Raw genomic sequence first — 17,164 nt, 5'->3', positions numbered from 1 at the left:
CCTGAGTTCAAATCCAGCCTTAAACATTTGCTAGCTATGTGACTCTGGGCAAGTCATTTAACCCTGTTTGCCTCAGTTTCCTCATCTGTAAAATGAGGTGCAGAAGGAAATGGTAAACTACTCCAGTATGTTTGCCATGAAAACTCCAAATAGGGTCAGGAAGAGTCAGACACAACTGAAAACAACAACAAAAGTTTTAAGGTAAGAACTGGTCCTGTCATCTGGTGATGAACTTCCTCTACTAATGCATTTTAGTACCTTCTTTAGAACTTAAGAATATGAGAGACAAAATTGGGGCCCAAATCCTCCTGGCTCCAAAGCCATTGGGCCCTTTCTCTCATAGGAATGTTATCATGACAATAATGAGTATATTCAAAATTAACCTATAGCAACCATTTTTACTTTTGAAGGTAGATATTGTTGGAATCCTTACAAAGTGTTAACTCATTAGAGTTGATAGAGACAATAATTATCTAATTTAGCATGGTTCAGTATGATTGATCTGATGTTAAAAGGAGATGTTATGGGCCAGAATTTGAAATAAGGTACTAAGTGGAACTGATAGAAACAATGCTTGTGTTCACACTTTAGAGAGCTCATATAAACAAGAAGCTCCCAGGACCAAAGGGACAGACACAAAGACACTCTGGGACAGACACGGAGCACTCTGGGAGATACAGAAGCCCACTCTTGGAGGTGGAGTCAGATTCATTCCTTCTTTCACCTTTGTGCTGGCTGGAGGCTGAAGAAAGCAGAGGCAAAGGACAAGCTCCAGAGCTTGTCCCAGAGTCTGTCCCAGAGTGCCCTTTGGCCCTGGGAGCTTCTTGCTTATATGAGCTCTCTAAAGGTGTGAACACAAGCATTGTTTCTATCAGTTCCACTTAGTACCTTGTTTCAAGTTCTGGCCCAAAATATCTCCTTGTAACATCAGATCAATCATACTGAACCATGCTAAATTAGATAATTATTATCTCTATCAACTCTAATGAGTTGACACTTTGTAAAGATTCCAACATACCATGATCACTTTTTGTAATGGTAACCATGGTAATTTTTCTCTGAAGTGCTCTCTCACATTTATGGCAAGTTCACCCACATTTCAAAAAGGAGCATCTGACATTTTAAAGGCTGCCTAAATACTCACATTAACTTACTATAAAGGGCATATGAAGAACAATGCTATCTGCATCCAGAGAAAGAACTGATAAATAGAAATATATATTTTACATATATACTTATTAATATTTAACAGCAGCCATCTCAAGGAGCCAAGGGAAAAGAAGAAAAAAGAGAAATATGTTTATATGATAACTTTATTATATATTTAAAAGAAATAGCAAGTCCTACATAAAATTTGCAGTTTCATGTGCAATCATGTTTTTTTATCATATTGTTATAGAAATTTATTCCATGTATTCCATAAATTGAAAATAAAATTAATTTTGAAAGGCTGCCAATATGGGTTTTTCATAATCCATGTTCCATGTTTTTCAAATTTTAATGATAAACTATGGCCATGGAAATCATCATATACTACCTGTCCACTTGTAATTAGATTTTCATTTGAGTAAATGCCAAGCAATTTATGCTCATTTAGGCTTGTGCTGTGTCAGGTAATAAGTTAATATGATAGGGTTATACTCACCATTCCGCTGATGCACCGGCCACATGCTGTTGTTTTAAACTCCCCATGCAGCTCTTTTACTGCACTGGTGGTATAAAAGCCTTCTGCCAACAGAATGATCCCATACAAGAAGAAAAAGGATGCAATTCCATAGATGACATACTGCATCAACTGTATCCTACCAAGGAAAGGAGAGCCTTGGAAAAATGGAATTTGTTTTGCAAATATAACAGCTTTCCTATCTTGGTGAAGAATAAATAAGGACTATTCAAATTTTGAAGTAGCTCAAAAGTAGAGTGTAATAATTAAAGACAAGGTAGATGGGAGTGGGGAGGAGGTACTTTGAGATCTTTGAAATATGTCTTTGATTCTCATCCATCAAAATGATTAAACTCTTAGAATCCTCTCCCAATTAGTACCTCATCTTTCTGTTGTCCATCTGTTCTGTATGCCAGCATACAAGAAGTGGTCAATAAACAGATAATCTGATGTCAGCCAGGGAGAGGAGCCCTAGCAAACAAAGACTCCTTATAAGCAGGAAAACTTTTAGAGCCAAAGGAAAAAAAAAAGAAAAGGAAATCAGAAAGAAAATTCTGAAAGGAAATTTTAAAGTGAGATAGAGATGATTCATAAATGGTCATTCTAGCTAACTGTGGAAATAAATACTACAAGGGTCAACATTGTTTAGATTGGCATTAAAGTGCCAAAGGAAAGGCTGTTGGAAACAGCAGACACCTATCTATTTCTGCATTGGCAGTCTAGGCTTCCTTCATTTTAGAATTTGCATGAATGCCGCCCCAAAATACACAGACTTTTTTTTTTTAGCCTATGTAGAACAGAGATAATTAGCTGTCATCCTCAGATACTGGAAACACAACTGATAATACCTGAGATATAGTTATCCTAACTTCAAGTCAAGGAGTCTGTCCATTGTAGCACTCTTCCTCACCAGAACATTAATATACCTCTTTGCCAAAATTTCTCTTTCATTCTTTCCTATCTTTCTCCTCTTCTCTTCCTTTTCCCCTCTTCTTTTCCTCCGTCCCTTTTTTCCTTTTCTCTCTTTCCTTTTTCTGTTTCTTTTTCTCTCTTCCCTCTTCTTTTCTCTTTTTTCTTCTCTCTTCTCTCCCTTTTTCTCTTTCCTCTTCTTTTCTCATTTTCTCTTCTCTCTTTTCTCTCTCCCTTTTCTCTTTTTCTCTGCCTTTCTTCCTTTTCTCTGCCTTTCTTCCTTTTCTCTTTTTTCTTCCTTCCTTTCATCTCTCAGTGTATGTGTGTATATCTGTCTTTCCCTCTATGTTCTCTATCTCTCTTTCTCCCCTCCTCCTTTTTTTCCTCTTTTTTCCCCCCTCTAATTAGCAGTTGTCTTCTTCCTACTAAAAGCTAGGTCCCAGATTCTACTCTTTTTCCTTTCACTGGTTTCTTAAGGCTATCGAATCTTCGTCTCTCATAATTTGCCTAAGCTAATATACATATATACATACATATATCTTTCCTTTTCTTTTTTCTATTTCCTTAGTGAGTGGGAGGACAAAAAGAGGTAGGTATAAGGTGACAAAAAGAGGATCATTGAAGTATCTTATTTTTAATGCAAAGAAAACAAAAGGAAGGCCCAGAAGAAGCACAGACCAGTTAGATAGCTTTGATAGTTTACAAGTTAAACTTTATGGTTATTCAATCATTTCAGTTGTGTGTGCTTTTTTATGACGTTTACAAGTTAAACTTTATGGTTGTTCAATCATTTCAGTTGTGTGTGCTTTTTTATGACTCCATTTGTGTGTGTGTGTGTGTGTGTGTGTGTATGTTTTAAGCAAAAATATTAAAGATACTTTCTCCAGCTCATTTTTATAGACAAGGAACTAAAATAAACAAGGTTAACTAACTGGTCTGTGTCACATGGCTAGTAACCATCTGAGGCCAGATTGAATTCATGAAGATGAGTCTTCCTTATTCCAAACCCAGTGCTCTAATCCACTGTCACCTAGCTGCCTAAACAGGTTGAGCTAAGAATATAATTAATAAGAAAAGCTATACAAAATGGTGACTGGTAGTTTCATGTTCTTTTCTATTCTACAATATATAGAAATTCTCATTTAATTTGGTGTTAGATTTATAATAAAAATATTTAAAAGTCTTTTTGTTGACAGGAAAGATATTACTTTTGGAAAGGAGAAGTTTGGTGATGGTAGGTGGAATAGTTCTTTTCCTTTTGGAGCAGACATAGGATAATTAGTACTTACACCTCACTCAGTAGGGCATGGTCACTGGCATTTGTGGAAAAGTGTTGTTCCAGAATGGATATAGTCCCAGCTAGGGCAACATGTCCACAGCCGCAAAACAAAGCAACTCCAGAGAAGCAGAGAATGGTGGCCACGAGGGAAGCATAGGGCACTCCTCCCAGACACTTAATGCAGCATTCAAAGCAACCTAAGCAGCAGAGAGAAGAAACCAAAGCAACAAAATTAATTGCATTTCATGATGGGAAACCCATATTTGGCCTGAATTATTAACAAGCTACATTTGTAGAGTACTATATATAGGATGTTCAGATTGTTTTCACAGATTTTATCTCAGGAGATCCTGGGACAATCTTGGGGAAAGTAGGTGAAGAGAGGATTGTTCCCCCAATGAGGAAAAAGGCAGCAGTGGATACAAATGAGATGACGTGTTACTACTTCTCTGTAGTCAGTAACCATACATCCAAGTCATTTCTTTAGGACTCAGTTCTTCAGCTATATGAAAGTATTTTTCCATCTCCAAATCTGATCCCACCACAGCTCTAAATCCTAGGATTCAAGGAACTGAAACTCAGGGCAGGTAATTAACATTCCAAAATTACTCTATTATATAGCAATGGTAGAGCTGTCTATAGCTTCCTTCTCTTGTTTCCCATCCTTCCAAATTTCAAATAGCTATAAGAAAAGTGAACTGCAACAATGTTTCTTATCTAAAATGAAATACAATGAGGAGAATATTTAGATTATTAATTTTTTAAAGTTATGGTTCTCAAGGTGACTATGGGAAAAGGAAAAGAATGTATATGTCCTAAATATTTATAGCCGTTCTCTTTGTGGTGGGACCTGGAAACTGAATGGATGCCCATCAAATGCATAATGGCTAAACAAGTTGTGGTATATCATTGTGATGGAATACTACTGTGCTTTAAGAAATGATAAGATGATTGATTCTTAAAAAACATGGAAAAATTAATGGAAAAAGTGGAGAGTAAAGAGGAAAACCAAGAGAACACTGAACAAAGTAACAATGATATCGTTTTAAGAACAACTGTTGAAATATTACAAATCCCCAAATCAATTACAAAGTATCTATGAAGGAAGATGCTATCCATATTGAGAGAAGGAACTTAGAGATATGTATAGTATGTTTTTACTTTTATATGCATATTTCTGTCTAATATAGCTTTCTTTAGTGTGGAGTGGGAAGAGAAGGAGAAAAAATACTTGGGAAAGAACAAAAGAAAACTAAGAAGAAAGCACAGAAAAAGAGGGTAGCTTTGAAAATAGGACATCGTATTTATTGCATAGTTATTTTTTTTAAAGCACAGAGTATGAAAGGAAATTAATGGTTTTATATTAAATCTTCTTATGTTGTGTTCTGTACATGGAAATATTCTTTCTCTTTTTTGTCTTTTTTGCATTTAAGTTCAAAATGAATTTTAAAAATCTTTTTTAAAGTTGGTTTTGTTTTTATTTCTGTGAAGAAGGATTGTTTTGATTTGTTTTTGTTTTGAAGGAAGGTAATGAAGAAATGGTTCCCTAGGAGGAAAGATGTAATAAGCATCTCTAAACCCTTATATTTTGGGCATAACTTAAGTAACTGTTTCTATTGGAATTAATGACTTTCCCTGAGCCTTTGACATAGTCTGTAACCAGAAGAGTCAAATGCTGTAATTAGACTATTGCTGTGCTCTGAGTAACATTAAGTTAAAGAGGTTGTTTTGGAAAATTAATGGATATTTTGGTCTTTTAGCACAATGGAATGAGAGCAACTGTGGAGTGGTGATGAGCCTTGGAATCAAAGTCCTTCTTCTGATAGAAACTGACAAAAAATTCATTAGCATGGCCTTCACCTTCAGTGCCCCAGTTCACTCTTTTGATTTTTAAGTGACCAATGAGTTACCAGTGATCTACATTAGTGGAAAGAATTTCTATGCTGGAATTTCCTATGCTGATGAGATAAAAGGTTCAAAACTAGACTAAAAAATCTACAAACCAAAATCTCAATGATTTTAAGTTCTTAAAATTTAAACATATTTTTACTCTAACACCAAAATATACTTCAGGGAAAAGAACTGGCTTAATTGGACACAGTAACACTAACAAGCAGCTTCCTCCTGCTCCAAATTGAGTCAAAAACAAAACTCTTAGAATTGAATAATGGTGACTGAGATTTAGAATAAAAGAAAAAATATTTTAATATAATTTTTTAGACTTGGTTTCAAGTCATACTTTGGACACTTATTGAATGTATGTCCTGGCCAGGTCACTTAATTTCTCAGTATTCCCAGGCAACTCTCTAAGTCTATGAATCCTGAGTAGGTACAGATCTGCATTGGTTGATGCAGTGCATCACTGAAAATTTCCTTCCTTAAAAAGAAGGAAGGGAGGAAGGAATAAGGTGGGGGAGGGGGGATCATAGAGTGCATTTGGCTAAAATGAGATCAATATAAAGTTCCCTTAAGCCCGAAAAGAATTAAAGTTTGAGACTTGTAATTTTATTTTAAAAAGGTCTTCCTGGAAGATGTTCATAAAATTAGGGTTTCTACAAAGACATTCCCTAGTGACATAATGCGCCAACATTTCTAACTCTGAGAGAAATTTGTATTTCAGTTGGGACAATGTTTCAATTAAAGAACATGAGCAGGGTAACTGTGACCTGCATTCCTTTGGGCCTCTCAGCTCTTGTTTATTATACTCTCCAGATCCTTAAGGTAAATGGATTATCAAGAAAACAGATTTTTAAACTACATTATGATCTTTAACAGCAATCAAAAGCAATTCATTATTCAGGACAAGGGCTGGAGGCCAACTATATAGCTTTCATTAGAACTTGAGCTTTATACATGGGCTGAGAAAGGCTTGCCAATAGAAAATATAAGACTTGTAAAGATAACAATTTTTTTATGAATAGTCTACCAAAAATTAACATTTCTTAATACTTGCAATTGGCAATGGGATAGAATTTTCCCCTGGGAAATCAACATGGAACATTAGAAAGTGTTTTATCTTATAAATATCCTGAATGAAAAAGAATTTTGTAAACTTCCTGAGCAAAATAAGGCCTTTCTTCACTTTTCACTGAAGTGTTCCTGAAACACTTACCTAAAAGCCTTAAGTGACTTTCTATAGAGGTCTCATCAACATCTCACCAACATTTTTAAAATAGGTTGTTATTTTCCCAAAGGATCTGTGATGTGGCATCCTGCCATGTATACAAAATGCTTTTATTGCTTGGAACCCATCTGTGATATTCATTCATGCAATTAAAATTTTTTATTCCTGCAAATTTCTAAGTACCTCAAACACAAAGGAATCTCTGACACTTTGGAGAGGTAAGTAATAATGATGAATCTAATATCAGGCTGGCATTTTTAGTATTTTTAAGATCTTAGTCTCTTCATTTTCCAAGTGAGACAGCTGAAACCCACAGGTGAACTGATTTCCTCAGAGATACCTAGTGAATAAAACTCTTTTTCATGGGGGACCTTAGGTATCTATCACTTAATGAGTGACTAAGGGTCATTCATTTCTGAAGTAAGATTCAAATTTTAAATTTAAATTCTAATACTTTATCCACTTTACCATCTAGCTAAGTCAACAGGATATTCTGTTGTAGTCAAAAGAAATGTTTTAAAAAATTACTCTAATACAGTTCTCATCATAACTTTTTCACTTCTCTCCTTTCTTTCCTTCCCCAGCTAGATATTGTTCTCATATAAATAGCTATCTCTTTTGGAAGAAAAAAAAATCAACCCTATATATACCTATGTACTCATACTCTTTTAAAATGGGGCTAAGGGAAGATGGATAACATGACTAAGTGCTTGGATTCTTTTTGTCATTCAGTCATTTTTCGGTTATTTTTGACTCTGTGAGCACATTTGGGTTTTCTTGGTAAAGATATTGAGTTGTTTGCCATTTCCTTTTCTTGTATAGATGAGGAAATAAAACAGACAAGGTTAAGTAACTTGCCCAGGGTCACACAGCTAGTAAGTGTCTGAGGCCAGATTTGAACTCAATGCCAGACCTGGCATCATGCCACCTAGTTGCCCCTAAACTACTAGGATATTACCATATGTGGTTATAGTATTTAAGTTTCACTTTGACCTACAGTATATTTAATAACTATATATATTTAATGGTATCCATCCAATAAAGAATCATTCCATATGCTAATGAACAATGTGAAAATGAGAGTGTTATTTACATTTGTCCCAAAGACCTAGATGCTAGGTGCTAGATTATAGGGAAATAATAGTGGTTAATTCATTGTTACTTTTCAGAGAAATGAAAAGATAAAGAAATGGATAAATCTTCCAATGGTTTTAAAAACTGGACAGATCTTTTGAATTTTTAGTAGCTGTCAATGAATGATTTCCCTTTAACAATAAAGCTCACTCTCAAGTCTATTAATTCATATGCTGTCATTTATTAATGTTAAGATTTTTATAGTCATAAAATCTCAGATTTTCAAGGGAATTCAGAGGCAACTAGAATAGTCCAAATCTCAACAAGATTTCTCATTACAACATGCCAAATAAATGTCATCTAACTTTTTCTTGAATATTACCACTGGGGAAAAGCACATTATCTCCCTAGGCAGCCAGTTTGCTTTTTGGATACCTCAAATTGTTAGGAAGTCTATCTAACTCAATGGCTTCTCATACCTCATTATTATTATTATTGGCTCACATTTAAATAGGACTTTCCTGATAACACTCCTATGAAGGACATAGTGGATGAATATTATTTGGATGAAGAAAGTAAAAAGTCATAGAGGGGAAGTTACTTCGCTTTTAAGCCTCAGATTTAGACTTGAAGCTTCTTAATTGCAAGTCTAGTACTCTCTCCATTAAACCTTAGTAGCTCTTTTAGTTTCTTTCATTTCAGTCTCTTAAAGGCAGTGAAATGGTATATAGTAGATAGAGCATAGACCCCAAATCAAGAATTAAAAGCTCACCTCAAAACCTTGGCAAGTCACTTAACCGCTGCCTGCCTCAGTTTCCTTGGCCATAAAATGGGGCTAATAATTGCATCTATCTTACAAAGTTTCTATAAGGGTAAAATGAGATAATTGTAATAGATAATCTAGTGAATAGAGTACTGGAAATGGAGTTAGGAAGAGTTAAAATCCAGCCTTAGACACTAGCTATGTGATTCTGGGCTAATTAATTAAGCTCTATGCTTCAGTTTCCTCAGCTGTATAATAGGGACAATAATAGCACCGATCTGCCATAGTTGTTTTAGGATAAAATAATAATAATTATATATATATATATATATATATATATATATATATATATATATATATATATATAAAACTTTTCAAATCTTAAAGGTACTACATAAATGCTATTTTTTTCACTCTTTTTTTTTATTAAGAGTGAATATCACTGTTTCTCTCAGGATTAGGTAAGATACAAGTGGTATAAGAAAAATAATTCTGTTTAACTTGAGGGCAGTTTTCAATCTTTAGGTCTTGAGAAGGTCAAGGCTAAAGGTCCCCGCACCTAATTTAGGTCACCACAGTAGATTATACAGCCCATTCTGTAAGTCTAGTTTGCTTAACAGTAGGGAAATCAGAGGACTTAGGAAATTTTTGGAGCACTCATATGGATCACACCCTCTCAGCAGCTGCTCCATATTGCCAATGCTTTTTAAGTTTCCAGCAGCTGGCTTTATTTACAGTTGCATGAGCCCTGGCTTCCATAGAGCAAGACCACCATATTGCTCATCCTTATTCCTAACAGCACAGCTGAACCCATTTCAGACCATGCCAATAAACAGGTTCTAGGAGCCTTATGTTTATAAGAACAGAAGAAATTGTACAAAAAGTCCATTTAAAGCCTTTACTCATGGACAAAAGGCATATGTAACTTTTTATCATGTAACATGAAAGTGGGTCACATCTAAAAAGTCATTTAAAAATTTATTTTTAATTTATGGAATAAAACAAATTTCTATAATAATATAATGAAAGAAATGATTGTATAGGAAACTTGAAGTCTGTTGTCTAACTTTGCCATTCCTAGAGGTGAAGTCCATATACAAACAACCTAAAAAGGATAGTCATACTCTTCCCCTTATCTAATTGCTCCTTGGCACCCAACTCTTTATTTGCAGCATACTATCCTAGGAAAAAAGCCAAACTACCGTTCACATAAAACACTATTGTTTGCAAAGTGCTTTATGTAACTTACTCCTTTTGAACCTCAAAACAACCCTGTGAGGTAGGCACTGTTCCCATTTGGCAGATGAAAAAAACCTGAAGCTGAGACATTAAATGACTTGCCCAAACAGGGAAAGCACTGGAGATGGGCTTTGAACCCAGGCCTTCTTCAGATGAATTAATCTGGATCTCAGTGACTGATAAGGAAATCTCTTTTAACATTCCCAAGTTAAAGTGATATTCTATCAATATGGTACCTATTATGCAAAGTTCTACTTTCCTGAATTTGGGCATATAGACAGGATGTCACTTTGTATTTCTGTAGCAACATTTAAATTTCTGAGTCAGGATGGTTTTTGTTTGTGTTTTATTGAAGTAATTTGAATGCAAGTCAGTTAGATAAAATAATTTTGCTTCTGATTTCATCTTGGGGGAATAAATTGCTCATTGCAATCAATACTACCTACAAAGAGGAAAGGAAGAATACCTCACACAGGTTAGAACTGTAACAAGTAGTCAATCTGGAATTCAGAGCAATGCTAATAATGACTGATTTTCTACCTATCTTCTAGAAGGTGTTCATGAACTTGCTTTTAATATCAATTTCACAACAACAAAAGTCTAAACAGAACAAGAATTACTCCACCCAATGGACCATTAAAAAAAAAAAAAAGCAGTATTCAATCCAACCAAAATAATGAGGTCCTGAATTACTAGGTGGGATTGGCAAAGGCATCCTGAAGTACTGATAAAAGTTGCTTCCTAAGGCAGCAAACAGAAGGGCACTGATGGGGATCAGTTTAACCTTATAGACCCACCTCTGTGGAGGCCTTCCAATCACAAATCCAAGTTCTGTCAAACCCTAAAGTTAAATTTCTCTAATCTGTCCATGCCCCATACCATCTTTGTGGAATCTCTTTGGATTAAGCCCACCATGACACTCTGCCTCTTGGTGTCTTTCTTGTTTCAGTATACCAACATGCCTCTTGGCATCTTTCTCCTTTTTTATAGGTGATTACCTCTTTTAGGGGGTTAATCTCCTCTATGAATTTAGCACACTTCCAGCTCATGAGTATTTCCTTTCCCCTGGTTAATTATGAATTCTACTGGTGAACTAGTCTTTTCCATTGTTAATTTTATATGCTCTCCCAATTCTTATTTCATACTTCTTCTGGTGTTTATTGTATCTCTTTATTTTGCCTGTCATCTCCTCTCCTAAATCAATCTACCTTTTCCCAAAGAGAATAGCCTTTGTGAACGCTTCATATGACTAAACCCAACATTTGGTGCCTGAACATCAATCTCAATATTTGGTGCTAAACCCCAAATATCATTTAGGAACTAGGAATTGCTACCCTGAACACATCAAAAGGACATGGGAAACAATCCCATGCAGTTCATTGTAACAATATCTGACTCTCAGCTTTTGCAAAAGATGACACCATTGAAATCATACTGGAAGAGACTAATCATACTAATAGACTATATAGTTGTCATGAGACTAATATAAATTTAATCCTGACCCATGAAGGAAAAATACTCAAAGATTTCCACATTTTAGTGGAAAGCAGGGCTTCTTAAGCATTTTCTATTCATGACTTCTTTTTTTAACATGACCCCAGATGGGTATGTAAAGTAGGTAGACAAATCAAACATTTATTGATAATAAATCATAATTTTGCAAATCTCACTCATTCAAATACATGACCTCATATAGAGTTACAACCTTATATGGAATCAAGACCCACAGTTTAAGAAGCTTTGGTGAAAAGAACACTGGGTATTTGGAACTGGAAGGCCTGGTTTGAACCTTATCTGGGCAACTTCATATAGAGTTAAAACCTCATATGGAATTAGGACCCACCCAAAGCTTCTTAAACTTTGGTGGAAAGAACACTGGATATTTGGAATTGGAAGGCCTAGTTTGAACCTTATCTGTGCAACCTTAGTTAGGTAAATCATTTAATCTCCCTAAGTCTTATTGTTCATCTGCAAAATGAGGCAAGTGGACTATATGATCTTTAGACCCTTCCAGTTTCTAAACTCTATGAACTTGCTCAGTTTCTGGGGACTTTTAAGAAGGCCTCCTTGTTTAAATAAGACTGTACCAGAAAAATGTAGTATAGGCAATAATGAAATTCAGATGAAGAAAGTTTATTTGTGAGGTAGAGGGTTTCCAAGAAGTCACTGGAAACACTGATCTTTTAAAAATTCACTTAGTATATAGTCATATAGCGATAGACAGATGTGCTCTTCAAAACTTTACTGTAGCAAAACAGGGATTTCTTAAATCTGAAGAAAGAGCTTTCTCAAGTTTTTGAATAGCCATTAGCTACAAATGGAGAATAAAAGTGGAATAATCTATGGCTAACTTGCATGAAATGTCCCAAGACATTTCAATGCTTGGATTCTGAACACATTTTTAACAATCATCCTTAATTCCCTTCACACAACTGCAGAAGTTTTTTTCTGGTTAAAAATATATCATCAGTAAGCTTAATATCAACAAAAAGGATTACCAGTTTTTGATTTATGTCGACCCTCAGGCCTATAAACTAGCCTGAAACAGTTTAAAATATAAACCACACAGTCAGGAAAAAAAAAAAAAAACTGCCTCAATGCATCTGATGCTCAATGGTTATTTTGTCTAAAGCATCTCTAGAACCTTTTGTGCTGAACAACACAATAAAAACATTTTTTGTCCTCAGGCTTGTGGACAGCAGTTACCATGGTTGCAAGTTATTAACAGCTCAGTGATTTGCCCAAAGTTGTCTGTGATCCTGGCTACACATTTAACACATTCTCAGGAGGAGGGCCTGCTCAAAACAAGGGCCCAGATTATCCCTAGGGAATGAAGGGTATTAGACACATACAAATATCACTGCCCCCACCCCCATGCCCTCACACCCCGTCTTCCTCTCCACTTGACAATTTCTTATTAGGGACAAAAATACAAGAAGAACAGGAACCAAGCAAGAGCTCTTGGAGGCAGCTAATCACAAGAAACCACAAAGAGATGAAACTTTGCCTGACTAGTGATTAAGTGAAAACTAATATTGATGTGTCTGTTCTTTTTTTTTTTTTTTTTTTTTTTTTTTTAATAATAATCAGGGCTATCAACTCCAACTCTGGCTCTGTGACATCCCAGTTGCCTCCAATATTCTTATAAAAAGTAATCAAATTACTAAAAGAAATCTTCAAAACAAAATTAATCCTAGTGTTTAGCATTTCTAGAAGGAGAAGCATGTCACAAAAACAATCACCAGTAGATTTTCACAACTTCCTCCTCAAAGTTGGGAATCATTTATCTGTGGTATATCAGAAGAATATCAAAGTTTTTTTTTCTATTTATCTTTTTTTCCTCATCATCTCCCAATTAAAAAGACTCTGGGATAGATAAAAAGGATGAACTCCTGAGGGAGTCCTTTTGAAAATCTCTTCTTGAATCAAATACAATAAGAAAATTCAGAGCTAATGAAGAGGGCAAATTCAGGACCTAAATCAGAGCAAGCACTAACTGCTTATTGCTTCAACGATGGACCAAACTTCCCTAAATTTTGAGTCCAAAAGTAGAACTAATAGTGGTCATCATAATTAAGCTATAGCATGAGCATATACACAGAAAACACATTCAAGCAAAAGAGTTAAAGGAAATACAATAATGTGGGGAGGGAGTGTTGAGAAGGGTATTGTGAGAATTACTGAAGATTGATACACAAGCTCTCTTAGCCTGGGGAAATTGAGAGAAAGTCAACTCAACAGACATTTATTAAGTACCTATTAGGTTCAAGGGTGAAGAATTCTGAGATGAAGTTGATGGGGAAAGGGTACTGAATTTGGAACTAAAAGACCTTAGTTTATATTCTAGCTCTGCTATTTTACTGCCTACGTGAGCCCAGGGAAATAATTTAAGCCTCTTTTATCTTCCATTTTTTCAACAGTAGAGCTATCAGAATGTTTCTTAAGGTCCTTTTCAACTTGATATTTCATGATATAATGATTCCTTACAGCTCAAATCTGTTAGTCATTGACTGCAAGGAGTTTACAAGACAATGGGATAGGAACACAGACTAGAATTTGGTAAGTGTTAATTTGGGTGATGAAGGATCACCTGTGCAATGAAGCATCCTAAAAAGGAGAAATTAATTAGTATCTGGGAAGGCTCCAAGGAGGAAGTAGTAACATAACAGGGATTGTAAATGTCATTAATAGGTCAAAGGTTTTTACAGGAAGGTGAAGATCGAGAAGAGGAAAATACTACAAATGAAAATCCAGAAGCAGGAAGAGAGTTCAGGAAAATCTGAGTGATCCAAGGCATTACAATACTTTTGAAAACTATTTTTAGATGTAATTGTTTGGCAACCATGATAAATCTCTACTTTCATGAGCTCAAATTAAAAATTGGTACTCAATGTTTATTGTCTAAGTGTGTCAGCAAGGGAGGTGCTGGTAGAATAGGTCTATCTTTTTCAATCTTATATCTGTAACTGAGGTTTCCAATTAAAACTGGAGCCATTGGGGTGCTGCTGTTTAAATACGACTCCTGATTGGTAAGAGAATGTGGCTATGTTAGATACATATCAAGTGGCAAAATATGATTAAAAGGAATATATTATGGGAGAATCTCTTCTGAGTTCTTTGAGTGGTAAGTTATTGTTGTTGAATAAATTTTCCATATCAAAGAAATTAGAAGTAAAAATATAGATTTTATAATGTTTAAGCATAGGTTCAGGAGGTAGAAAAAATAATTCTCAACCAAGATTTCTGACAACACTTGATAGAGAAAATTACATCAGAGAGACAGAGAAATCACTTTTTTAAAAGGTCTAGTCAAACAGATTTATCCTATCATAATTTCTTCAATTAAGGTTGCACAAATTAGTAAACAAGCTAAGTCACAAGTATAAACACTGAGTTTACACAATCTTACATTTATCCAACTACAAGACTACTGCATTTTAAAGAAGTCACAATGATCTAACTGAGAGGAAGGAATTTATGTGTTAGAAAGATTCTGGTGTGTGAGAAATTGTTCCACAAATAGTTAAAAGAAGCCTTCCACAAATATAATCTCTTGGAAAGTTTTAAAAGATACTGGATTCCCTTCTTTCTCTCCTTTGGTATCTTATCTCAAGAATGTCAAATGTCTTACCTTAATACTGTCATTACATGAATCAGGTTTTAGCTAGGTGATGTTATGCTTCTGCCTAACCAAATGTTCCAGAAGCAATGATAGAATAAAATTGAATAAAAGGAAGATTAAAAATTATCATGACAAATCTGAAGGGATTTAAATTTGATTACATAGAACTATTTAAGTCATAAGAATTGTTTATTATCCAAATTTGCTTTTGAGATTTTTTTTAAAAAAAGAGTTAATTACTTAGAATATCTTATGTGAGGAAATCAGTCAATTTATACATTTATTAAGTGATTACTATGTATTCGGTATTATGCTAAGCACTGGGGATATAAAAGAAGGCCACCCTCCCCCTTCATGGTTTAATTCTCATGTTAGCTTTTTAATGAAAGATTCTCTCAGTATATCTAAAAGTACTTCCTCCTCCTCCTCTTCCTCCTTTTTGTCCTCCCTCTCCTCTTCTTTTGTCCTTCTCTTCTTCTTCCTCTTTCTCTTTTTTCTTCCTCCTTTCACATCTCCAAATTTTCAAAATTTTCAAAACACTTTTTATAGACCTCCCATTTGAATTCACCGTTGTACCACATGGCCATCCATCCCATGGAGCATGCACAGAGATGTACCTGTGCCCAATATGTACTCTGGACTGTTGCAGCACCAGATTTCCCTTGAAGCTACTGCTGCAATACATATTTACATGTGTTCTTCAAACTAGGTTGTTTTCAGTTTGTAAAAAGCTACCTACAAGATATAAAAGGAACCTACACAAAAAAGACAGACTTTAAGACCAATGCAGATTTTATGAATAAGCAGAATGGTCAGCAACCTCACAACAGAGTATGATTTCAAAAGCACAAAAAAGACTGCTTACCTAAATATTCTTCCTTTTCAGGTTACCTACAATTCTTATCAGCAGACGGTACTGTTTTTGAATTAACACTGTCTAATTAACATTGTCAAATAAAGACTGCCTGATCAAATGTAACATGAATATTTTATTTAACTGTTGTTTCAGGTTTCAGTCACATCCAGCTCTTTATATCTCCATGTGGGGTTTTCTTGGCAAAGATACTGGAATAGTTTGCCATTTCCTTCTCCAACTCATTTCACAGATGAGGAAACTAAACAAATGGGATTAAGTAACTTTTCCTGGGTTAACCAGTTAGGATGTGTCTTAGGTCATATTTGAATTCAGGTTTTTCTTAACTCCAGGCTTGGTGCTCTATCCACTTTACCTCTTAGTTGCCTTATGATCCTATATAAGCCTCTATGGATCTTAACATCCCTTTCTGTAAAATTAAAGGGTTGGATTAAATAATCCTTAAAAGTCTGCCCCTAAATCTAGTTATCTATCTATTGATGACGCTATGACCCGGGAACTACAAGCCTCAGGTCTGCTTCTAACCACCTGATTTTGCAATTTTAATAATGACTTTTTTATGTGAAAATCATTTTTCATAAAGTGCTGATATTACTGATGTCTCAGGTCTTATTGAAGTGTTCAGGCTGCCTATGTGTATAAGTAATGGCCCCAGATTACAACACTCTTAAAAATTGTTCATTTTTCTCTTTTATCTCATCTCAGCTTTCACTTAACCCTGTTATCAGTGTGTCTTGTTAACGTTAATCTATGGTTTTATTTCTCATACAATTATTTGGGTGAAAATCTGAGGTGGTTTTATGTCATGAGAAACTCAAAGATATAATGTATTGTAAAGTGCCTTACAGATTTTAAAGTATGACATAAATGTCAATTATTATCATTATTTCCAAAAGAATAAAGAACATGAGCTTTGTGACAACTATTCTTCATATGACTCGGAGCCATTTTTTTTTAACTTCCATATTTATGTATCTTTGTTTCAGATGTATGAGTTTGCCAGCAGTCTGACCTTCGGTTTTATTATATATCTTATCTGGGATTGGTCATTATCTTTAGCAGACCAAGCCTGATTAAATTTACTGGTTTCCTAATAGAAGGTAGGTTCCTGAGAAGA

At 34.9% G+C, this 17,164-nt stretch overlaps 1 protein-coding gene across 5 annotated transcripts in view; it reads right to left on the bottom strand.

Annotated features, from left to right (window-relative positions):
- Nucleotides 1–17,164, bottom strand: part of GPM6B (glycoprotein M6B) — a 220,903-nt gene that overhangs the window by 16,708 nt on the left and 187,031 nt on the right. For all 5 annotated transcript variants that reach the window (XM_051984507.1, XM_051984509.1, XM_051984510.1 and 2 more), the window contains 2 exons: nt 3,862–4,048; nt 1,646–1,802 (listed from right to left, as the gene is read on the bottom strand). In XM_051984507.1, coding sequence (XP_051840467.1) covers nt 1,646–1,802; nt 3,862–4,048 — 344 coding nt within the window. The remainder of the gene's footprint in view (nt 1–1,645; nt 1,803–3,861; nt 4,049–17,164) is intronic.

This window comes from Antechinus flavipes, chromosome 3, assembly GCF_016432865.1.
Source record: "Antechinus flavipes isolate AdamAnt ecotype Samford, QLD, Australia chromosome 3, AdamAnt_v2, whole genome shotgun sequence".
NCBI classification, from domain to species: domain Eukaryota; kingdom Metazoa; phylum Chordata; class Mammalia; order Dasyuromorphia; family Dasyuridae; genus Antechinus; species Antechinus flavipes.
The sequence above is the reverse complement of the archived record's forward strand: the minus strand, read 5'-3'. Positions and strand labels throughout refer to the sequence as shown.